Raw genomic sequence first — 23,854 nt, 5'->3', positions numbered from 1 at the left:
TCATCGCCCATGGGAAAGGACAGATCTGTGTCTTTCTTCCCACCCTTCCTGTGATTAAGGAAGCCCCCTCTGCTCCTACTCTGCTAGGAGTGTGTGTGTGCGTGTGCGCGTCAACCATGAATGGGTGCTGAGTTTTGTCAAATGTTTTTTTTTTTCTGCATCAGTCAAGCTCGCTAGGCCTCTGCAGCTACTGTTCTGGGCTTGTTGCAAGCTGGCAGGCACAGGATAGGGCTCAGCTGTCCCGTGGGAGGTGCCCAGGTCAGGGCCAGCAGTAGGTGGGGGCTGGCCTTCCACCCTGGCCCTGGGCCCTGGGGCCAGATGTTTGGGCTTAGCTGCCTGGCCAAGCAGGGATAGAGTGACCGGATAATTAAGCACCCGCTTCTTTGGGGCTGGCAGAAGGCAGCAGAGGGTGGAGGAACCTGGGGCCAGAGTGCCCAACAGCCCCCCCCACCAAGTCCAGCTCACAGATGGGGGCCTGGAGCCTAAACTCCCAGTGGGGCCCTCTGAGGGGACCCAGAGTTGGGGTGCACCTGCTCCCAACCGCAAATGGGAAAGTAGACCCTTTGCCTCCAGGTTGGCGTGCCGTCCTCTGAGCCCCTGACTGCCCAGGAGGGCAAGGGGCGGGCAGGCAGGGCCCCCTCTGGCCCTCCCTGTTTCCCAGTCAGCAGTTATTTAAGTCTGGGGCTTAATGAGACCCGGGGAACAGAATTCTCTGCGTGTTCCTTTGCCTGTTGGCAGGGGCAGACAGTCTATCTATTAGGACCCCCGGACATTATCCCTCCCCACCCCCAACAAGTAACTGGACCCTGCTGGCCTTTGCAGGACCGCGGGGGCGCCAGCTCCATGACCTTCCAGGACCTCTGAGCCAGGCTCCAGACGGGGGGGGGGGGGGGGGGGGGGGGGAGAGGAGGAGGAGGGAACGGTCTCCTGTCTGAGGCTGCAGAAACCAGAATCGGAGCTTCTTTCAGTCTTTCAAGACGGCCCCCCCTTTTACAAGTTTACAGTTTACAAGGAGAGGGGAAGGGGCCCACCCAAGGTCACTCAGAGAGGGGCCATCAGGGGAGTCCTAACCTGGAATCTCAGGCCAAGGTAAAAGCAGGGGAATTGGCATCGTGTTATTCTGGGTTTGAGTTCCCACTCTGCTGTGTGGCCTGAGGCAAGGCGCTTGCCCTCTCTGAGCTTCAGTGTCTTTTCTGAAATGGGGATCAAGTTCCTCCCTCAAAGGGCTGTGGTGAGGATGGGATGTAGTGTGTTAAGAGGCCACCCTGGGTCACATGCAGAGAAGCACAGTCAGGAAGGGATCACGATCATTCTTGTTAACCGAGCACATGATATGCCGAGCTCTGTCCTTGCCCACACCACCTCATCTAATCCTCACCACCACCACCTCCCCAGAGGGCACGTGCTATTTCTCTCCCTGGGTACCCGACGAGAAGGTTCAGAGAAAGGAAACAAAACCCCAGAGTCCCACCGCCTGGACATGGTCTTGAGTCCAGGATAGTCTAACCCTGGGTCAGACAGGCCTGGGCACCAATCATGGCTCCACTAGATCTTCCCTGAGTGACCTGGGGCCTCAGTGCCCTGATCTGTAAAATGGAGATATGTACAATAACAACTGGCACAGAATGAGCACTTATCGAGAGCCAGGCCCTGTGCTAAGCGCTCTTACATATGCATTAATTTATCAGTTAATCGGCACAGCAACCCATGAGGTATGTCCTCATTATCCCCCTTTCATGGCTGGAAAAACTCAGACCAAGAAGTTAGGTAACTGGCTCCAGTTCATGGCCACGAGCAAACTCAGGCGTTCAGGCTCCAAAGCTCACTCCTTCTCTGCTGAGCTGTGGTAACAGTACCCTCCTCAGCAGGTGTTCATGAAGATAAAGTGACATTATGCACGTAAAGCTCTTAAAACAGAGCCTGACCCAAAAGAAGTACCCAACAAATATTAGTCATTATTATCATGTACTCATTCATTCAAGAGATATTTAAGGAGTGTGCACTCTGCGTCAAGCTCTGTTCGAAGGGCTGGGCATACGTCTGTGAACAAGACAAAGACTTCTCCCCTCGTGGGGCTTCGCCACTGCGTGGTGGCGTCATCTTCATCACCCCCATCTCCACCATGATCTTCATCACTATGTCGTCACAGTCATGCCCAGGCCTGTGAGCACCTTCGTCAACAACACCGCCATGACCATGGCCAACCTGACTTCCATCACCATCATCGTTGTCACCATGACCATCACCACCATCACGGCCATTGTTAAGCTCACCATCATACGTCTACCACAGTCACAGTGACCATCATGCTCATCGCCCGTTATCACCAACACCATCACCATAAACACCATTGCCTTGCCTGGTGCCTGTGGGATTGACAAATCAAGACCAATCTTGCGATTCCATCTCTCTGGAGTTCCCCCTAGGTCCCCACAAATGTCACTGATATTTTGTTTTTAATTAGATACTTTGGTTTTCATTTTTTGTTTGGCTGTGTCTTAGCCCCTCAAATCCCATACAGGGTCACACGTCTCCCCTCAGAGGCCTTTCTTCCTCCTCTGGGGTGGTGGTGGTTGGTGCAGATGTGCTGGGGGGCCAGGCCCCCTCAGCAAGTCTTTTTACAACCTCACCCAGCTGCCCGAGGTTCCGGGTGGCCTCCACCAGCTGGGTCAGCCCCAGTCCCAGGGCTTGGCGCTGCTGCAGTTCCTGCTCCAGGACCAGGGTCAGCCTCTGCAGCTGGCCACCCACGTCCCTCACAGCAGCCACCAGCTCCACCAGGGCAGGCGGCTCACAAGCCATGACCCTTACAGGTGGTGGCGGCGCCACACATGGGCCAAGGGGGTCTGGGCTCTCACCAGGGGTTGGCTTTGGGGTGAGATGGTCAGGGAGAGGTTGAGCCAGGGGGTGGGCCATGGAAGACAGGTGGAGGTCAGAGGTCACAGTAGGGTCAGAGCCTGAGTGTGGGGTCTGGGTGGGTGGTAGGCTTGGTCTGGGGCTCTGGCTTCTTGGTGGTTCAAAGTCCTGAGTGGACAGTGTGTCCATGCTTGGGGCTGGAGAAGGCGTGGAGTGGCTGGACTCTGAGGCTGGAAAAGGCGCTTGGCTCAACATCTGGGATGTAGAGAGATGGGAGGACCCCGTGGAGGTCAACCAGGGCTGTAGGCTAGGCTTGACTGTTGGTGCTGGAGTGGGAGAGAAGAGTTCTGTTCCCAAGGAAGTTAGAATGGATTTGATAGTGATCATAGGGGTGGAGGTAGGGCTGGCCGTCATGGCGGGGCGAGTAGAGGTGGCAGAATGAAGGGTCATGGTGGGGTGAGGGGTCGTGGCAGGGTAAGGGGTTGTGATAGGGTGAGGGGCTGTGGTGGGTTGAGCGGCGGTGGACTGAGGGGATGTGGTAGACCGAGGGGTCGTGGTGGGTTGAGGGGTTGTGGTGAGGTAAGGGGCTGTGGTAGGCTGAGGGGATGTGATGGGTTGAGGGGTCATGGTGGGTTGAGGGGGTGTGGGGGGTTGTGGGGGCGTGGGGGGTTGTGGGGTCGTGGTGGAGTGAGGGGTGGTCATGGGTTGAGAGGTCATGGAGGGGTGAGAGGTCAAGGTGGAGTGAGGGGTGCTAGTGGGGTGGGGCCTTGTGGAAGGGTCTGGGGATCTGGAATGATCTGGAACTGTGTTGGTGTATGGAGCTGTGTCCAAGTTTGGGGTTGTGTCGGATTCTGGAGTCAACTCTGAGGTAGAAAAAGGCTGGGTCACCACTGCTGGTGCAGAGGGGTCAGAGGTCAGTTCTTTGGGCAAGGTGGGTGGTAGGGTGGGTGAGAGATCAGGTGTCAGCGCTGGAATCACAGCGGCCTCGGGGGTGGACAGAGTGAGGCCAGAGTTCATCCAGGAGGCCAGGTCTGGGCTGGGTGGCAAAGTGCCAGGAGGGTCAGAGGTCACCTCCCGCGTTGACGCCGTCTCGGGAATAAGCCCTGGCGCAGAGTCGGGGGTCACCGGTGGGCCAGGGGGCTCTGGCGAGGCCGAGGGGGCCGGGCAAGGGGCAGGGGGCGCCGTCCTGGCCGTTGTGGGACGCTGCAGCCGACGCTCTGGCCACGGTTTCCTCAGGGAACCTGGAGGAGGAGGAAAATCAGATGGCTGAAGTCAGCTTGCCCCGCCCACCCACTCGGCCCGCCCCGCCCCTCCAGGGAGAAACCGACCAACGGGAGGGCGCAGGGCCTTGTGACGTCATGGGTTGCCAGCAGACTTCACCCCGCCCTAGCGCCCCACCTCCCCGCCACCTGTGATGTCTCCAGGCGCCACCTGGCGTCGTCCCCTGCCGGTGAGGGAGCGCGAGGGAGGCGGGGGGTACCGCGGCCGGCGGGAGGGGGCGGAAACGTGGGGAGCAGTAGGGGGAGGCTGCAGGGGGTTGTGGAAGCAAGCAGGAAAATGCGGGAGTGTGGGGGATGCGGGGGCTTACCTGGGGATGCAGGAGGGGCTGAAGGGCAGAGGGGTTGAGGGGGCACACGGCGGGAGGAATGTGGGAGATGCCGGAAGGCTCAGAAACGTGAGGGGGTATGCAAGAGGGCTCTGAGCCTAATCTCAGTAGTCAAGATTTTTATGTCACATTTTTAAACAAAATTATTGCAAAAGATCCACTGTGAACAAAAAAGTCACAATTTTACCCCAACAGAATCTGACGGGGCCAGGATTCGGGAAAGTCAAGTGAGGTAGATGGGATCCTGCCTTTAGTTAAATTTTTGATATTTAGTTCATTGTGAATGCTTTACACTAATTTTTATTTTTAAGACCATAGAGGTACTATTCACCTTGATAACTGAGTGTTTTGACGGCTCCTTACATTTAGGGCCTGAGTAGAGTGAGAAGCCTCACCCCCTTCCTGGCTCAGCTTCCAGGTAAATGAGAATTTTATCCCTTTTTGCAGATGAGGGGAGTCAGGCCAAGAGAGTAGGTACCTTGCCATAGGTCACACAGATACAGTTCGCAAATTGTGGGAACAAGATATGAACCAAAGTCCTTTGCATTCAGAGTCTAGGTCATTAAGTATCACTTTCTCAGTGATGGATATGATAACATGTGGCCACTGAGTACTAGAAATGTGGCTAGTCCAACTAAGGAAATGAAAGTTTCATTTAAAAAAAATTTTTTTTTTTTGGTGGGCAGCAAAGCAAGGGTTATTGAGACTTAGCAAAGTGATAATACAAAGCTCCCTAGGAGGGAGGGGACCTGAGGGGGTTGCCCTCATTTTTCAAATTTTTGATTCATTTAAAGTAAAAAGCCACCTGTGTTGATAGCTACCATATTGAACGATACAGCTCTAGAGGATTCCAGTTTTCCTGTAGGATTTTTGATGTGCATCCTGTTCTTGCCATTTGTTTACAGCATTAGAGAAGTGGTTAAGTAAAGTGTTTGGCCTCCAGCCAGGGCTTAAACCCCAGATCTGTCACTTTCCTAACTGGGTGACCATGGACAAGTTATTTAACTGCCTTGAATCTCAGTTTGTGGATGATCAATGTACCTCCCTTGTAGAGCTGTGATGATTCAGGGAGCTCCTGTGTGTACAGGGACTTAGGACAGTGCCTAGCATGTAACAGGCACTCTTGTGATTATTAATACTGTCATAGTCATTGATGTCCATACCTCAATTTCTCTCATCTGTGAAATGGGCATAATTCTAGCACCTACATCATAGGGCTCCTATAGATGTTATGAGGGCTAAAGGGGTAATATATGTAAAGTGCTTAGAATAGTATCCAACACATGGTATATTGCTCAGTAAATATTAACTGGTTTAGTTATTATTTCAAGAATCTCAGCTTGCTTAAATATTGTAGGGGTTCAGATGCCTACAGTGGTATTTTTAATTTTTCAGACGCAAGGTACAGAGAGCTAAGCTAATCATACTCCTCTGTATATTGTCATCAACAACCCTGCAATGTCTCTTCTTTCTTCTTTTTCTTCCCTGATCTCCATCCCTTGCACTTTCTCCCACAGCTACCTCCATTAATGTATTTGACATATGTCCTTACACAATATCTTATACAATATAGAAGGCATATATGTATATATGTTAATATATTAAGTGTATGTGTATTTTTGTGTTTGTGCTTTTTAGTTTTTGCAAATCACTGGAAATTTCATTCTGCTTCTGTCTTCCTCCATATTATGTTGTTCATACCGCTCCATGTTGCTCTCTGTGCAGCTAGTCACTGCTTTAGCTATTGCATGGGATTCCATCATGTGCACCCACTGCATTTCTCTTGTTACCCATTGCTGGACCCGTAACCTGCCTCCAACTCCCTGATACCACATTCCAAAGAAAACCCTCATATAGGTTTCCCTTAGAAGCCTGTTCAACAATTTCTCTGGAATACAGGAAGATGATTGCTGGGTCACAATGTACAATCCTACTTAATTTTACTAAATTGTCTTTATCAAATAGCTATATCTAGTGGGGATGTCTGTATTCCCACATCTTCACCCACACTTGATATTACCTACCTTTCAAATTTTGTCCATGCTTGTCATCATTTTAATTTGAATATCCTGAGTCCTTATGAGTGTGAATGTTTCTACATGTACTTGTGGGCCATTTGGGCTTTCCCTTCTGTGAATCACCTATTCATAACTGTTACCCATTCTCTTATAGGGTTTCCTGTCATTTTTTTATTGATTTGTCAGAGTGAATTGCATAGTATAGGTTAGGGCTTCCCCACCTGGGCATCGTTGATATTTGGAGCTGGATGATTCTCTGCTGTGGGGACTGTCCCGTATGTAGTAGGATATGTAACAACATCTGTGGCCTCTACCCATTAGGTTCTAGTAGCCTCACTACCCTTAGTCATGACAATCCCAAACATCTTCAGATATTGCCAATCATTCCCAGTCGAGGGCCACTGATGTAGATAATAACCCCTTGTTTCAGGATGTATTTCTGTTGGGTCTCTGGGGTAAGAGTGGGGTCAGCACTGGGGAATTTGGAGTCCATTTCTCTACCCCACAACACAAACGACGTGGTTGTCACAGCTACAGTCCTCACCTGTGTCTCCACGGATCCTTGGAGCTGGAGAGGAATGGCCTGGGCTCCAGGTGGTAGTAGTGGTAAGAGTGGATCCAGGTCTGCCTGCGGTGGGTGTCCCCTTGGGCAGAGCCCCTCCTGAAGGTGTATCCCACGTCTGAGAAGGCTCATAACTATCCTCATCACCTTGAGAGATAGAGGGAGAACTGAGTCTCGCTTCCCTTGATTTTGACCCTCTGTTTCTCTTGGACCCCAACTCAGGCTTCATCCTGTCTCAACTGGACCACCACCCCAATCTCCTCCCTGACTTCACAGCCACCCTGGTGACTCAGCTGAGATGCTCTGAACTACCAAGAACAGAAACTTGGACTAAACCAGCTTATAAAATAAGAACAGTTATTATGTCAATGTCCTGATGTCCCTGCCCTACTCATTCTTTATATTTCCCTCGGCGGGGGGGGGGGGGAACCTATAATATCTTTATTAATGAACCACCAGGAACATTTCCGTATTATTTTCCCTATGGTTTTTGGATGAATACACTTGGATAATCTCTACATGACAATAATTTTATATAACATATAAATGTATAATATACAGTGACCCTTGAACACCATAGGTTTGAACTATGCAGGAACACTTGTATGTGGATTTTTTCCATAAATACAGTATGGTACTGTAAATATATTTTCTCTTCCTTATGATTTTAGTAACTTTTTTCTCTAGCTTACTTTATTATAAAAATACAGTGTATTATATGTGTATATATATATATAAAACTTACAAAATATGTGTTGTTTATGTTATCAGTCAACAGTAGGCTTTAGTAGTTAAGTTTTGAGGGAGTCAAACATTATATGTAGATTTTTGACTGCATGCGGGTCAGTGGCCCTAGCCCCCGTGTTGTTCAATGGTCAGCTGTGTAATAATAAAAATATACCATTTTATAAGCATAATGTAAAATATAATGTAAAGTATATCATTTTATATAGGGAGAATAGAAAGACTGAATTCAGTCTTCTAGCTTGGTGGATCAAAAAACTTAACAATAGCTTTGTTGGGCGCCTGGGTGGCTCAGTCGGTTAAGCACCTGACTCTTAATTTCAGCTCACCTTGTGATCTCAGGTTTGTGAGATCCAGCCCCACGTGGGGCTCCATGCTCAGCACCCAGCGAGTCTGCTAGAGGTTCTCCCCTTCCCTCTCTGCCCCTCCCCTTCACTTGCATGCGTGCGTGTATGCTTTTTCTCTCTCTCAGGTAAATAAGTAAATCATTAAAAAAACACAATAGTTCTGTTGAGATATAATTCACATACCTTAACATGTACAATTCTGTGTGTTTGAGCGTATCCACAACACTGTACAACCGTAAAGTCCATGTTCCTCATCTCACTTCATTAACTGCCCCCTACCCACCTCTCCAGCACTCCCTTACCATGCCGCCTTCCACACGGTGTTGCTGCTCACCCTGGACCCCAAGCCTTGAGGTGTTCACATCTAGCCTCCGTGCACCTCTGAGCCTTTGCCTTTCCCTTCTGCACCACAGACATTTTCCCACTCTGCATGTGAAACCAGGCAGAAGGATGGTATCTGACATACTAGGCATGTTTGTCCTGGTCACCGTGAGCTCTGCGGCTAGCTGTCCCAGTCGCAGAAATCCCTTGCTCTGTCACCTGGCTGATACATCACACACGGATAGAACATGGGTCAGTTTTCACCCCGATGACCAGCATCGCAGATACCTCAGTCATGTCTCCCTATTATTAACCGTTCTTAATTAAATACCTTCCCCATGCCTGTCAAATATCTTAAGAGGATAACTGTGAAATCCTACCTGACGGTCACACTCATTAGGAATTTTAAAAACCATTAGCAGTACTATTAATTAAAAAATTAAAAATGGAAAAAAGAGAGAAAAAAAAACATTCGTGGTGAAGATTTCTTTTCAAGATGCTGGGTTTTAGGAGAACTCCATTGAGAACATAAATTGAACTCCGTTAAAATGTCAGCCCACCAACTGCAGGCATACTCCTTGGGTCTCTGTGTTCTTGAAATGTGCTCTAAGATATGGCCACCTGCTCATGGTCCGTTAGCATGGGATCAATTTGATTTTTTTCATTAAAATATGCATTTTTAATTTAAGCAGCAGCATTCCAGAGTTACAGTCCTGGTGAGGCCCAATCACACCCCTTCTCTGAAGGACTTTCTGATGCCATATTGTTTCTCCATGCTTCGGCTTCCTAAGTTGAAGACTTTGCCCATCTACATATATACTGCATACGTCCTTTTGCAGCTTGGTTTGTGGGTGTGTCCCCTCCTAGCTGGGTGAGCAAGTCACTGAACTCCATGACTCAGTTTCCTCACCTGTAAAATGGGTACCATGATGGTCTACTCCATGGGGTCGCAAAGCCTGGCATGTGATAAGCTTATTCTTTGAATTAAATTCATCTATCTCTAGCTCCTTCTTTTTAACCTTCATATACCATTCCGTTGTATGAAAACACAACTGTTGATTCCTCTGTACCCCTGTCGACAGGCGGTTAGGCTGTGGCCAATGTTTTGCTGTTACAAACATGGCTGCAGTGAATACCTTAGATCTGCGTCCTTGGGTTCACGAGTGAGAACTCCTCAATACCTAATTGTGTAACTGCTGTGTGGAAGGCAGAAGCATCTCCCTAGACATTGTTAAACTGCCCTCCTAAATAGGTGCAGATTCTCATGCCCACCTTTACCCCACATCCTTGGTGCTGTCAGACATTTTAATTTTTGGCAATCTCATGGGGAGAGGGTGGGTGGAGAAGCTGCCGTTTTGCTACAGATGACCAAACTGAAGCCCAGAGAGGGCAAGGAACTTTCCCGAAGTCACACAGCCAAGGAGCAGTGCTAGGCTTCAGACCCAGGCAGGTCTACCTGGTCCTAAATGGAGACCTCTTTCCCTTGGGGTGCAGATCTCCTGAGTCCTACCCCACTCCTCCCCTGGTGAGCTTTTATTCATCCTTCAAGATTTGATTCAAAGGCCACTCCCCTTCCCCCCTCAATGAAGTCATGCCCTGCTTTATGCTTCCTGGGTTCTTCAGAGCTAATTCTGTCATATGCTCCTTCCCCGTCTCCATGGCTAGAGTGGTTAAGAGTGTAAATCCTGGAGTTAGAATCCAAGCTCTGCCCTTTGCTGTACTGGCCTCTTTGTACCTCCGTTTCCTTATCTGTAGAAGGGTGTTAAGGATAGTACTGATCTCATAAGGTTCCCTGGGGGGAGGAAGTGAGTTAAGCCATGTGATCCTGGTAGAAGGTCCCTGACGCACGGAGCACATTCAATGAATACTAGCTATGATTGTTAATACTTTCACCCAACCTCTGAATTTAATCCTGCATTTACTCTTGGATCCCCTCCCCTCTGCATGACCTCATGCAGCCATAACATACAGCAAAAGCCCAAATCCGTCAATCATCCCACCTCCCAGGCTGGGTGTGGGAGGTCCATTAGACAAGGCTGTCCGTCTGCACAGCTTCATCCATTCCCACAGCTTCAAATTCCATCCTGTCAATTTATATCTTCAGCCCAAGCACTCCTCAGAGCTCCAGTATTGCGTATCTAATGTCTCCGCTTGGGTGTGTTAAACGCATCACCAATGGATCTAATATTCCCACTGTGGATCCTGTGGATCCAGCTGCAGTAGTTCCTGATCCAGTAAAAGGTGGGTCCCCATCTCCCACCTCCCTCTTCACACACCCTACCCAACCCATCATTCAAATCCATCAGCTCAACTCCCAGAATATAGCTTACATAATCCACTTCTTAGTCTCCACTGCCACCTTTCCAGAGACCTCTCAGTCTCCCTGTATGCACTCTAGCTCCTCCATCCATTTCCCATGCGGCATCCTGGGTGACTGCTTTGAAAACGCACACGTGACCATGTCCTTCCTAGCTCAAGATGCTCCACCGAGGGCTTCTCGCTGCACAGAGAATAAAACTCAGAGTCTAGCCCTCTGCTATCACTCTCACCCTGCCTGGCTTACTCTGCTTCAGCCACGCTGGTACCCTTGCCATTCTCTCAAGATCTCACCATAGGGCCTTTGCATGTGCTGCTCCCTCTGCCTGGAATGCACCTTTAGCTCCCTCGGGGCTCCCCCAGCCCCACTGACCTTGCTGCCGTTTCTGGAACCAGCTAAGTACACTTCCACCCCAAAGCCTTCACATGCACTGTTCCCTCTGTATGAAACACTCTCCAACCAGATATCTGCATGGCTTTCTCCCTCTCCTCCTGAAGGTCATCACTTAAAGGGCACTTTCTCAGTAAGGCATCTCCTGTGGCCATCCTATTCCAAATTGCAAGTCTCAGCCTCCCTTTCCCTTGCTCATCACCGCTATGTTCCCAGGGGTTAGTATTCACGCCTGTCACACAGCAGGTATTTGACACACGAGTTAATGTCTGCGTCTCCAAATCCCGAGAAGCCTCAAAAAATGTTACTTCAATGAACTAGAAAGTGAAAATTCAACCTTTGAAGCCTCTAGCCTCAGCTGTTACAATTCAGTCAACAAATGTGTCTCTGCTGAGTCTCTACAGCACACATTGGATGGTAGACAGAATAACGCTCCCCCAAAGATGCCTGTACCCTAATCCCCAAAACCTGTGAATAGGTTACCTTTTTGTGGCAAAGGGATAGTGCAGATGTGATTAAAGGTCCAGACCTTGAGATGAAGAGATTATCCCGCATCAATCCAAGTAGGCCCAATCCAATCACACAAATCCTTAAAATCAGGACAGAGAAAGATGTGAAGACAGAAGAGAGGTCAGAGAGGTGCAACATTGCTGGCTCTGAACATGGAGGAAGGGGCCACGAGCCAAGGAATGTGGGGCTTCTAGAAGCCGGAAAAGGTACAGGAACAGATTCTCCTCCCCTAGAGCCTCCGGAAGGTACACATCCCTGCTCACACCTTGGTGTCAGCCCTGGGAGAGCCCTGTAGGACTTCTCGTGCACAGAACTGCAAAATGAGCTTGTGTTGTTTCAAGGGAGTACATGTGTGGTTATGTTATGGTAACAACCGAAACTGACAGTTAAACAAACGCATGGACCTAAGGGTCCAGGGAGATGACAATGTCCTACTGGAGATGCCGTTTCTCACCTAGAGCCTTTGCCCCTCCGAGAATTCCCTTCCCCCCGGTGTCTGCCGCTGGATAATACCACTTCCTCTGCAAGGTTTTTCGATTGCTCCACTAGAAATAACAACTCCTTCCCTGGGATCCTGCAGCTGTTGTTCATTTATGGTAAATCAGCCTAACCACCAACGTCCTGTGGTTTTAAACTATTTCACACACATTTTGTTCATGGGATCGGGACCTGAGGTCACCCAGCTAGTTCTCATCTTGGTGGAGCCACAACTGGAAGCCGAAGAGTTGGACTAAGCAACTCGCTCAGTGATCTTTCCCAACCCAATGAGCAAAATGTGTGTGAAATCATGTAAGATGGACCTCAACAGCGGCTCCTGTGTTTAAGTTCTGAGTCAAATTTTCTCCCCACCTGAAACACGGGCGTTAACAGGACCTGGGTCTCCCGGTTGTTGGAATCATGCGTGCCCAGCACGGAGTTAGCTCGGCTGGACTGTTTTTCCAGAGGAAGAAACGGGCTCAAAGGACTGGAGTCATTTATATTCAGGGTCACCTTGCAGTGAGGATAGGAATTCACGTCTGTCCTTCCGCCCACTCCCCATCTGGCCCCCTTATTACTGTATCTGGGACCACCCGAGATTTCCCTTGAGAGGCTCGCATTCTGCACTTCTCCGAGCTCACGTAGTCGCCTCCCCTCCCCCCGCTCCAAGCAGGAACTCCATGCCCCGCGTCTGACCGTCTCCGCCACGAGGGGGCGCGAGAGGACAGACAGGGGTCTGCGCCGGGTTGCAGAGAACAAAGGCTCTAGAACCCCAGCCGCAATGCACCCGGGAGCAGCACCTCGGGAGACTGGGCAGGACCGGCCCCACCTCACCACTCCGATCCCCCACCCTAAAGCGCGGCGGCCCCGCGGCCCGCTCCTCCCCTCCGTTTCCCCTCACAGCGAGCCCAACCTCTCGTACAGGTCGCCGCTCTGGAAGCCCACGGAGCGCTTCACCCGGCTTTTATTACCGCGGGCGCGGGTCGGCCGGCCAATCAGGAGGCGCAGCGCGCCTGCGGCGCCACAGGGCGTGAGGCGGATTGGGCCCACGCCTCCTCCCGAGGACAGCGGAGTGCGCGTGCGTGCTGAGCGCCAGAAAAAGGCGGGAAGGTGCCCGAGGGGCGGGGCGCCCCGTTCCTGAAGCGACGAGTCCCTCAGGAGAAGACAAGCGGAGGGGCGCGGGGCGACAGGCAGCAGTGGGGCCTTCGGGGGATGGGAGAGCACACGGAGAAGGAGGGAGGGGGCAGCAAGCTGGATGGAGTGAAAGAGGCGGGGCCGGGGCGGGACGAGACGGCCGTGAGCTGAGGGCGCAGTCAGCGCGCGAGGCACAGAGGGGCGGCAAGAAGCACGAGTGGCCGCGGTGCGGGGCGGGCAGACAGCAGGGCACGCAGGGGAAGGTCGAGCCGCCGGCGTGAGAAACGGTGGGTCCCGGAGGAGGAGGCGGAGAGAGCGAGAACGGAGGAGGATGGAGGCATCGCGCAGATGCCTGTGGGAAAACAGAACGCTGGGAGCGTGCACTGGGTGTAGGCACGCGAGAGCGAGGGTGAGAGACTAGCCGACCAAGAGAACAGTAGAGCGATGGATACGCGGAACGGGGCGATGGAAGAGCGAGAGCGGGGCGGGCGGGCGAGGACGGAAGGGCCGCGGACGCGCGTGCGCCCCCATGCGCGTGCGCCCCCATGCGCGTGCGCCCCCATGCGCGTGCGCCCCCATGCGCGTGCGCCCCCATGCGCGTGCGCAGGGACGCCGGGCGGCAGCGGCAGCGAAGCCCGCGAGAGCACGTGCGCATGCGCAGGGACGCGGGGCCTGGGAGACACCGCGGAGAAACCCGGGAGAGCGGGCGATGGAGCGTGTGGGCTGGGGCGCACGGGCTCCGGGTGTGGCCTCAGGGGTGGAAGGACACTCAGGCCGGCCGCACGAGCCAAGCTGTAGGGGGCTGGAGGATGACGTGTGACCTCGGCCAGCTGGGAGGTCTCGGGGCTCTGGGTGGAGGGGCCTAGTCTCAGGTGTCGCGGCTGGTTTGCGGGAGGACTGTGAGCTGAAGCCATGCTGAGCCTGGTCCGATGCCCAGAGACACACGGGCGTCTCCTCGTCAGGGCTCTCGAGGAGAGCCCAAGGAGGGAGCATTTTAGGGTCTCTAGAGCCGCGGAGAACCTGTCCGTGATCTCCGACACTTCGGGGTCTCTTGGGAAGCCCTGCCAGGAGGCGCACACAGATTGATGGGGGCCCCATCCGCACCCCGGCCGTGCACCTCACCTGTGTCCGGAAGACGCCTTGTCGCCGGGGAGGGGGCCCCTGGGCTCTTGGTGGTGCCCCAGGAGAGCCTGTGTCCAGGTACCCCTGCAGCGGTGGTCCCCTTGGCCAGGTCCTCTCCCGAGGTGGGATCCCAGGTCCAGGGGGGGTAATCATCCTCATCCGCGTAGCCTTGGGAGAAAGCGGGGCATGGGTTGAGCCCCACCCTGTCTCAGGTCCTTGCTGCTGCTCCAGACTACCCTTCCAGAACCTCCTGGAGTGACTCTGGGTCCCCCACCCCATCCCCAGTACCAGTGCAGGTGAGCCCCACGTCTTCCTCGTGGTCACAGTTGTGCTGGCCCCATGCCCTAGCTGGGCAGTCACTCAGCGAGGCCTCGATGCCCTTGCAGCCCACGTCATCCAGCCAGATGGGACCGGTGCCGGGGCCGTAGTGGGTTTTGCCCACTCGGGCCCGGACCCTTCCACAGCCCAGCTCCCAGCAGGCCACGGTACTGTCCCGCAGGTCCCAGCTGTCATCGCATACTGTCCCCCAGCGCCCAGCATGCCACACCTCCAGCCGGCCAGCACACCGGTTGGGCCCATCGGCCAGACGCACCCGGAACGGGCCTGCTGGTAGAAGACCCCAAGTCAGGAGGGGTCAAGAGGGGTCAGCCTCACCTCTTCATGTTCCCTCCACTCACCTGATCCCCCAGTGGTGCTCCCAGTGGGGGAGGGGGCTGGGTCTTTGGAAGACTCTGGAGAACCTTGTGCTGGGGTCTCAGCGGATGGCTCCGTGGAGGCCAGAGGGATTCGCTTCACCATGGCCTCGGAGGTCACTTCTCTGGGGCCTTGAGTGGTTGATGTTGCCACGGTCTTGGCGGTCCGTTCTCGGGGGGCCCGGGGAGTCCGTGTTGCAGTAGTATGTGAGGTCATCCTGTGGGGAACCTCAGTGGTCAACTTGGCAGTAGACTCGGAAACTGTTCTTCGGGAGGCTTCAGTGGTCAGGGTTGTAGTGGTACGTGAGGTCAGTTCAGGGGGCCTCTGGGTGCCCAGGACCCTGGAGTGTTTAGTGGTTGGCATCGCAGGGGGCTGTGTGGTCGGTCTCCTTGCATTTTTGGTCACCCACTTCTTAGTACTCTTGGGCATTTTCCCTGGGGCCTTGGTGGTGGTTTTCTCGGGAACACTGGGGGTCGGCTTTGCAGGGGGCTTGGTGGCCAGTTCCCCAGGGAGCCAGGCATCCGGATCTCTACCCAGGCCAGGGATCCAACTCCAACTGAAGGGGTCTGCAATGGAGTCCAGGCCAGGGGTGTCTGGAAGGTGGGAGGAGAGGACAGGGAAGATGGTGGATGCCATAATGACAAGGTTGTCTTTTAGACCCTTCCTCTCTCATCTCTGCAATCACCAAGTTTCCATTCATTTGTTCATTATTCATTCACTCATGCATGTCACCAACATTCATCGAGCACCTTCTATGACCCAGGCATTGTGCCAGATGCTGGGGATACAAACCTCCTGGCCAGAAACACCACCCCCTGCTCCTTGGCTTTTACAGTTGTGACGTGACTGATCCTCTCTGCCCTTCCCACATCTGACCTCTCCTCTTCATCTTGCTGGCCGCCCATGGCGTCACTTGCTGTAACTTCTGACATTCTCCCTTTCTCCCTGTCCAGCTCTTACCAGTTACCAGAGTGGTACCAGGTCTGGCGGGTCACTCCCCAGCTCAAAACCCTTCTGTGGCTCTGTGGCTTTAGCTTCAGTGACTCCATCCTGTGGGTCACCACTGTTGTCACATCTCTCTGATTAGCACCTGTGTGCAGTAAAGTGTCACCTGTGCCCAAAGAAAGGTTCGGCCCTTGGCCCCTGGTTCCTGGGGCTACCCAGAGAGTCGGTACGAACATTGTGAGTTATGGGCAGCCAGCCGGCAGGCAGCCATAGCTTGTAACCGAGCTCCTATAAAAACTCTGCACACGGAGGCTAGGGGAACATCTCTGCTTGGCAGTACTGCGTGTGTGTGGTCACTCTCCCCTGCTGGGAGAACTAAGTGCTGTCTGCATGGCTCCCCTGGGACAATGGCTGGAAGTTCCGTGAAGGTCTCCCCTGAACCGGCCCCTGAGCCTCTTCCTTGACTGGTTTTTATGACGGCTCTTCTGATTTCTTTGTGAGTCCTTCTAGAAAATCACAGAAGCTGAGGTTGGTCTTGGCGCCCCCCCCCCCCCGCAAATGATAACATGTCGCACGGGTTTGCGGTGATTTGTTGGTGCATCTCTTTCTGTCAGTGAGTTGTGAGCTTCCCAAAGGCCGGGACTGTGCTCGTTGCATCCTGAGGCCCCAGCACCTGGCTCAGTGGCACTCCATAAATGTTAGCAAATGAACGACAGACACAACACTTGTGCTTACTGCAGCTGGCCCTCACTTTGGCTTCTCTCCATCTCCCAGTGTCCCCTCTCTTCACCTCCTTTATCTTGGGGAGGAGAAAGAATCCCAACTCTGCCACTTAGTTGCCGTGTGACCTTGGGCAAGTTACTTAACCTCTCTGTGCCTCAGCTTCCTCAGTAAAATGAGCCTAACATCCACCAACTTGTACTAATCGTGAGGTGTGAGTGCGGTCACAGGTGTGGGAACACCCAGCCTGGGGCGGGGGCTTAGGAGACAGCACTCAGTAGATGTTAGTGCAGATGTTAATTCCTATCCCTTCTTCCAGGAAGCCCTCCAGGAGCCAGCAGGTGGGCAGGGCCTCCTTACCAGTGCAGGTGACTCCGACGTCTTCATTGTGAGCACAGTTGTGCTTCCCCCAGGGCGCAGCGGGGCAGTCTGAGAGTGAGGCCTCGGTCCCCAAGCACCCCACGTCGTCCAGCCAGATGGGGCCAGCCCCCCAGCCGAAGCGGCCAGCCGCAGGGTCCTGCTGCCGAGCTCTGCCGCAGCCCAGCTCCCGGCAGACCACGGCTGAGTCCTGCAGGTCCCAGCTGTCATCACACACCGTCCCCCAGCGCCCATCGTGCCACACCTCCAGCCGGCCTGAACACCTGCTGGGCCCTGCCACCAGGCGCAGCTGGGGGGACCCTAGGTTGGAAGAGACCCAAAGAATTAGGAAGCCGTCTGGCTCGCTGAGTCCCTCCACCTGCCTTGCATCCATCCACCCATTTGTCCATGTGGGCTTTCCCACATCCATCCGTCCTGGCGGCAGGCACAAGGGATAGAGTCAGGCACGGTGTGGGTTCCTCGAAAAGTTCAACACAGAATTACCACGCGATCCGGAAATCCCACTCGGGATCTACCACAAATCAAGGGAAGACGGCTATTCAAAGGGATACTTGCACACAAATGTTCATCGCACCGTTCACAGTGGCCAAAGGGGGGACACAGCCTGGGTGTCCGTCACTGGATGGAGGGACAGCCGAGTGAGGCATACACACAACATGGAACAGGATTCAGCCTTTCTAAGGAAGGGAATTCCGATACCTGCCCCATGGACGAACCTAGAGGACATCAGCACAAGTACTGTAGGATTCCATCTGCGTGAGGTCCCTAGGGGAGTCAAGTTCATAGAGACAGAAAGTAGAAGAGTGGGTGCCTGGGGCTGGGGCGGGCGGGGTGGGGAGTCTGCGTTTAACGGGTCTGGGGTGTCTGTCTGGGATGGCGACAGAGTCCTACAGCTGAATGCCGGTGGCTGCCCGACCTTACGAATGTATTTAATGCCACTGAAATGTACACTTAAAAACAGTTGAAGTGGTCAGTTTCATGTTACGTATAGTTTACCACAGTGAACCAAAAAGAGAAGGTGGGCTCTGGAGCAAGTTGCTTTCACCTGTGTTTCAGTTATGTGGCCTCCTCTGTAACACGGACACCAGGCAGCACCCACGGCCCGCGTGGCCGCGAGTGTCACCCGATGGAGACATGGAGCGTGCCTGCAACAGCACCGGTCACACAAGCCAGTGAGCGCTGAGTGCCACAGGAAAAGGGGGAGAGAGGCCTCCGGCAAGAACAAGTCTCCCACCCTTGACGAGTCAGCTGTGCTAAGCAGGCCTTTCACTGTTTCTGACGCTGTGACCTCTCGGGGCCTTGCTGACCCTGGACGGACTGCCCCTCGAGGGACAGCTAATTCCGAGAGACAGGAAATCAGCGGAGTGTGCCTCTTGTGTGCACACCAGCCAATCCAGAGCCCACCCCCACCTGCTCCGGGGGGCCTCACCCTCTGGGCCGCTGTCCACCTGCCCTCGGCCCCGCAGGGCCAGGTGCCCAACAACCAGGGGCAGCCCCTGCACCCCACCACTCGCGGAGACGATCCAAGGGAGCCGACCCTAAGCCTGCTTGCTCGGCCTTGCCTGCTCCTTCCCACAGAAGCCATGGCCCAGGCTCTTGCTGCGGGTTCCCCTTGCTCCCTCTACCTCCTGGCCAAGGCGCTGCTTCCCTGCATGGCCCCTGCAGCACGTGGGCTAGAAACCCACTATCTTTCCGGCGGCAGTCCTGTCTTGATCTGCTGGCCGCACTGCACCTGAATAATACTAAGGCCTGTGTTTTACAAATGACAACAATTGTGGATCCAGTCCTTTCGGTGTTTGTGGGGAGACCGCCTCCCCAAAATCACGCGTTTCAAGATGGCACCAGGAGAACATTCAACCAAGCACAGACTCTTCTGGGCATGGGGCTCTGTTCCCTCCTCCACCCTCATCTTTGCCCCCGATGAGACAGTCTCTGAGCAGGGAGGAAGGGTGCCTCGTAGCTGACTACGGGGGAGGAAGCAGTAGGTAAGGCCCCATTTTCTCGGGGAGCAGAACAGACTCACCAGCTTCCGGTCCAGGCTCCCGAGGGACAGTGGGGGAGACAGGAGGAGGTGAGAGGCCTGCTGTCCCTGGGGCCTGGCTCGCTGTGGGGGCCGGGGGCCGGGACGCTGCCTCCCTGGGCAAAGAGCAGTTGCTGTCCACTGCCGGGGCCGTGGGAGGGACATATCCAAGAGGCATACCTGGGGCAGGAGGGAGGTGATCACCACCACGGTGATGCTGGACAGCTCCCCACACCCTCCATCCCAGGACCACTGATGCAGAATGAGGTTTCGCGGATGAGGACAAGACGGGGCAAGTGGGCGGTCAGGGCACCCCACGAGCCCCCCACTCCCCGTGCCCCCCCCCGGTGCTCTGGCACAGCCACATCCCCAGCCTCCCCCGTGTGTCCTCACCGTCACACACAGCCCCGGCGTCCTCCCGGTGGTGACAGTCATGCTGGCCCCAGGGCCGTGCTGGGCAGAATCGCAGGGCCGTCTCGTTACCCCGACACCGAAGGTCGTCCAGGAAGATGGGTCCAGCGCCCTCCCCGAAGAAGGCGCCTCCGGGGGCAGCCAGCGCACCCCCACAGCCCAGCTCGCGGCAGGCCACGGCGGCGTCCCGCAGGTCCCACGCATCGTCACACACGGTCCCCCAGCGCCCGCTGTGCCACACCTCCAGGCGGCCGGCGCACCCGTGGGGGCCGTCAGCCAGACGCAGCCGGGGGGCCGGGCCTGGATGTGGGGAGAGGGAGGGGAACAGACAGACGGGAGACTGCGATGGGTGAGCGGCGTGCGCTCCGAGCTCAGGCAGCTGCACATGCGCAGGTACCGAGCTATCTGTGGGGCTGGGCTGCCTGCCCACGACGACGCTGGACAGCAGGTATCGCACCTTCCCTTTGCCGATGAGGAAAAGGCTCCAGGATGGGAAGTCACTCAGCAAGAGTCCAGCTCGGATCTGTCCGCCTCCCAATGCCCCTGCCTGCCCGGGGGCAAGCCCTGGGGACGCTGGCCCTGATCCCACTCCCCGGCTGCCTGCCTCAAGCCTGTAAAGCAGGGCCTCTCAACCTCAGCACCACTGACCTGGGGGGGACGGGTCATCCCTTGCTGGGGGGGGGGGCATCCTGTGACTGTAGGATGTCCCGCAGAATCCCTGAGCTCCACTCCCCACATGTGAGTAGCATCCACAGTGTGACAACCAGGCACCTCAATAGGGACTGCTTCTTTTCCCCAGCAACTTAGCCCTCCCTCGAGCCTCAACGTACCTCCCATGACCTGGGCTCTGAAGGCCCTGCTTCTGCCCCTACGTCCTGCCCATGCCGTGCAGCACTGTCCCTGGCCCTCTGCTCAGTGCCCCAACCCGAGTGGGTGGGCTCCGCCCCCGCCCCACCCCACGCTTCAGATGCCCGGCCCACGCAGCAGACCCGTCTGTAGCCGGACAGACCTGGCTGGCCAAGTTCTGGGTCTGGGGCTCAGTCTGTGATCTGGGCCATTTGGGTTCCTTCTCTGAACCTCATTTCCACATCCAGGAACAGAGGGGTGAGAACAGCCACCCCAGAGGCCGTCCACATGGGAGTGAGGCTCAGAGACAGCAGGGGAGGTGCCCAGCACGCTGCTTGGCACAGAGCAGGGACTCAGGGGGACATTTGTCCTCTTCCCCTTCACATCAGCCGCCTGAAGCATTGCCCGCCTCCTGCCCACCCCCGCACCCCCCGTCTAGTAGGCACCTACTGTCTGCCTGCAGCCCCTGTGCCTTCCCACCCACAACTATGGGCAGCAACCGCGGTGTGCCTGCTGGGTCCTGCAGCAGACCCACTGGAAGCCCATGAGAGTGAGGACTGTGTCTCATGCTGTGTCTGCAGGCCAGGCAGGGATGGTGCTTCAGGGGTATTTGTGGGAGGGGGAGAGGGGGAGGGAGGGAGGGAAGAGGGGAAGGGAGGAAGAGAGGGAAAGAGAGAGTCAGGAGGGAGGGAGGGGGAAGGAGGGAGGGAAGGGAGAAGGAAGGGAAGGAAGAGGGGGAGGGAGAGAGAGAGGGAAGGAGAGAGTCAGGAGGGAGGGGGAAGGAGGGAGGGAAGAGGGGGAGGGAGGGAGGAAAGGAGAGAGGCAGGAGGGAGGGAAGGAAGAGGGGGCAGGGGGGAGGGAAGGAGGAGCGAAGGAAGAGGAGGGAGGCGGGAGGAAGGCCGGCGGAGAGCCGGGTAAAGCAGGTGCACTGACCGCAGCAGGCGGGCAGGGGCGGACCCAGGGGGCGGGTGAAGCGCCGGGGGCGGGGGCGGGGGCGGGCGGTGGACATACCGGTGCAGACCAGCCCTGCATCCTCGCTGTGGTCGCAGTTGCTCCTACCCCAGGGGCTTCGGGGACAGTCCCGCAGAGCCTGCTCTCCGCCTCCACAGCCCACGTCATCCATCCACACGGGCCCTGAGCCCGGGCCAAATCTGGCGCCTCCGGGGGCGGCCAGCGCGCCCCCACAGCCCAGCTCGCGGCAGGCCACGGCGGCGTCCCGCAGGTCCCATCCGTCGTCACACACCGTCCCCCAGCGGCCACCGTGCCACACCTCCAGGCGGCCAGAGCACCCGTGGGGGCCTGAGACAAGGCGCAGCCTCTCTGGGGGTGGGGCAGGGAGGGAAGGGGTGGTGAGTCTTGTGCGAGGCAATTTGGGAAAAGCGGATTCAAACACCCTTCATTTTCCATCTGGGAAAACAGCCCCAGAGGGAGCAGTGGCCTGAGATCCAGGGAAGGAGCGGCCACCTGGGGCCCCTGATGGGGTGGGGGTGGGCTGGGGGCACAACAGGAGCCTGGGCCCCACTGAACCCCAAGGGACACAGTGCATGCTGGGGTCCCCAGGTCAGTCCAGGATGCACGGATCGTACCCTGTCGGGGGGCTCCAGCCGTCAGCACAGGGGCCCTGGTGGATTTGGGTTGCTTGAACGGCCGCGGGCTCTTCTTCCTGGAGTTGTTCTGTGGGGTCCCAGCTGGGCGGGGGGCTGGGAGAGACAGCAGGCAGAGCGCAGTTGGTGGGGAGCTGTTCATCCTCCCGCCTGGGGGCCTGGACTGTGCTGCCTGAGAGTCCCTGAGGGTGTGAAGGGGGCTGTGACAGGGGCCCCTCCAGGTGGTGAAGCCAGTGTCCCCGTCTGTCCCCTGGGAGATATCAGCGCAGAAGTCCCCTCACAGCTGGAAGCGTGGCCAGGGCAGACTCACCATGGGTCACAGGAGGCTCCTCAGAGCCAGGGCTCAGCTCCCCAGACAGCCCCAGCCAGGAGTCCCCCTCCAGGATCGAAGGTGGATCGTCCCTGTCCCTGGAGTTGGCCACACGCTGACCTGCGGGACGGCACAGGAGCTTGGCAGGGCCCCCCCCGGACCGAGGCAGGCACCAGCCCCCCCAGGCAGTGGTCAGCTGGGAGTCCCAGAGGGAGACACCTGGTTTTGGAGGGGGTGTCAGGGGTGGGGGTGCCTGGACTTCTGGATCCTCCGAGTCCCTGGGTCACATCTGTAGAAGTGCCCCCCAAGGAGGGTCCAGGGCCCCTCACCTGCACAGACGACGCCCGCGTCCTCCTCGTGGGAGCAAATGTGGGCCTTCCAGCCGCGGTGGGAGCAGAGCCCCAGCTGCCCCTCACTGCCCCGGCAGGCCAGCTCACTCAGCCACACGGGCCCCGCGCCCTCCCCGAAGAAGGCGCCTCCGGGGGCGGCCAGCGCGCCCCCACAGCCCAGCTCGCGGCAGGCCACAGCGGCGTCCCGCAGGTCCCAACCGTCATCACACACCGTCCCCCAGCGGCCGCCGTGCCACACCTCCAGGCGGCCGGCGCACCCGTGGGGGCCGTCAGCCAGACGCAGCCGCTCTGGGGGGACAGAGGAAAGGCTGGGACATCCAGGAGGCCCAGGGCCCAGGAAGGGCAGGGCCAGAGACTGGCCTGCAGCGTGTGGTGCGAGACCAGCCGCCCTGGCCGCTGCCGGGGGGGCCCCAACTCCTGGGTTCCCAGGAGAGCAGGGGCCCCACAGGAAGTGGGAGGTTGGTCAGCGGTGGTTCTGGGGGGAGCAATGCCCGAGGTCATAGGTGCCCGCGGGGCCCCTGGGGTCCCCCTGGAGGGTGAGACTGGGCAGGGGTGGGTTGGAGCTGGGCAAGGCCAGACAGAGGTGCTCAAGGCCACTTACCAACAGCCTGGATCCCCATCAGAGCCACTGGAAGGGAGGTTGGAGGGGTAGGGTAGAGTGAGGGCAGGCCCCGAGGGCGTGCTTTCTCCTTGTCTTAAATACTCACACACACACAGACACACACACACGCACACACACAGAATCTGCACAGCTCTGAACCAGAAACCCCACCGCTGGGAAGCAGGACTTGGGGCAGTGGACTGGGCAAGACTCAGGTCCCTGAGACGGGCGGGGCCCCACATGCCTGGGGTCAGGGCTGGGAGCCAGGCCCTTTGTGCTCCCCCAAGGGCCTGGTTAATGTCAAATGGTGAGTGACCCCCCCTCAGGGTCAGGGCCGGTGGGGGGGGCGGGTAGTCCCTGGGGTCCTCAGAGGGTGGGACTGGGTGTGCAGAGGCTGGGTCCCTTGGGGGATCAGGCAAGGAAGACCAGATGTCCCTTATCACAAGCACCAGGGACAAGGCCCCGGAAGTTGGACTTGCTTAAGGGTATGAGCTCAGGGGTCAGAGGTCCCTGAGTCCCCAAGAAGAGGGGGTCACTCACCGATAAGACAGGCCCAAACCCTCATGTTTGCAGAC

At 56.2% G+C, this 23,854-nt stretch overlaps 1 protein-coding gene across 3 annotated transcripts; it reads right to left on the bottom strand.

Moving 5' to 3' along the window:
• Positions 1–2,523: 2,523 nt before the first annotated feature.
• Positions 2,524–23,844, bottom strand: SSC5D (scavenger receptor cysteine rich family member with 5 domains). Of its 3 annotated transcripts, XM_088027226.1 has the most exons (15): positions 23,820–23,844; positions 23,280–23,306; positions 22,658–22,966; positions 22,329–22,448; positions 22,001–22,114; positions 21,426–21,734; positions 19,551–19,868; positions 19,161–19,337; positions 17,120–17,437; positions 15,371–15,687; positions 15,079–15,322; positions 14,690–15,004; positions 14,402–14,569; positions 7,022–7,186; positions 2,524–4,094 (listed from the first exon to the last, which is right to left on the bottom strand). In XM_088027226.1, exons 1-15 carry the CDS (start codon positions 23,842–23,844, stop codon positions 2,524–2,526), a joined length of 4,497 nt encoding a protein of 1,498 aa, XP_087883352.1. The 3 variants fall into 3 exon arrangements, with proteins under 3 accessions (XP_087883352.1, XP_087883351.1, XP_027950899.1); XM_088027225.1 differs by having other exon boundaries at positions 14,690–15,007; positions 15,079–15,687; XM_028095098.2 differs by having other exon boundaries at positions 15,079–15,687.
• Positions 23,845–23,854: the final 10 nt, after the last annotated feature.

Source organism: Eumetopias jubatus, unplaced genomic scaffold (assembly GCF_037043125.1).
Source record: "Eumetopias jubatus isolate StellerSeaLion01/CBP00866 unplaced genomic scaffold, mEumJub1_p1.0 scaffold_10, whole genome shotgun sequence".
NCBI classification, from domain to species: domain Eukaryota; kingdom Metazoa; phylum Chordata; class Mammalia; order Carnivora; family Otariidae; genus Eumetopias; species Eumetopias jubatus.
The sequence above is the reverse complement of the archived record's forward strand: the minus strand, read 5'-3'. Positions and strand labels throughout refer to the sequence as shown.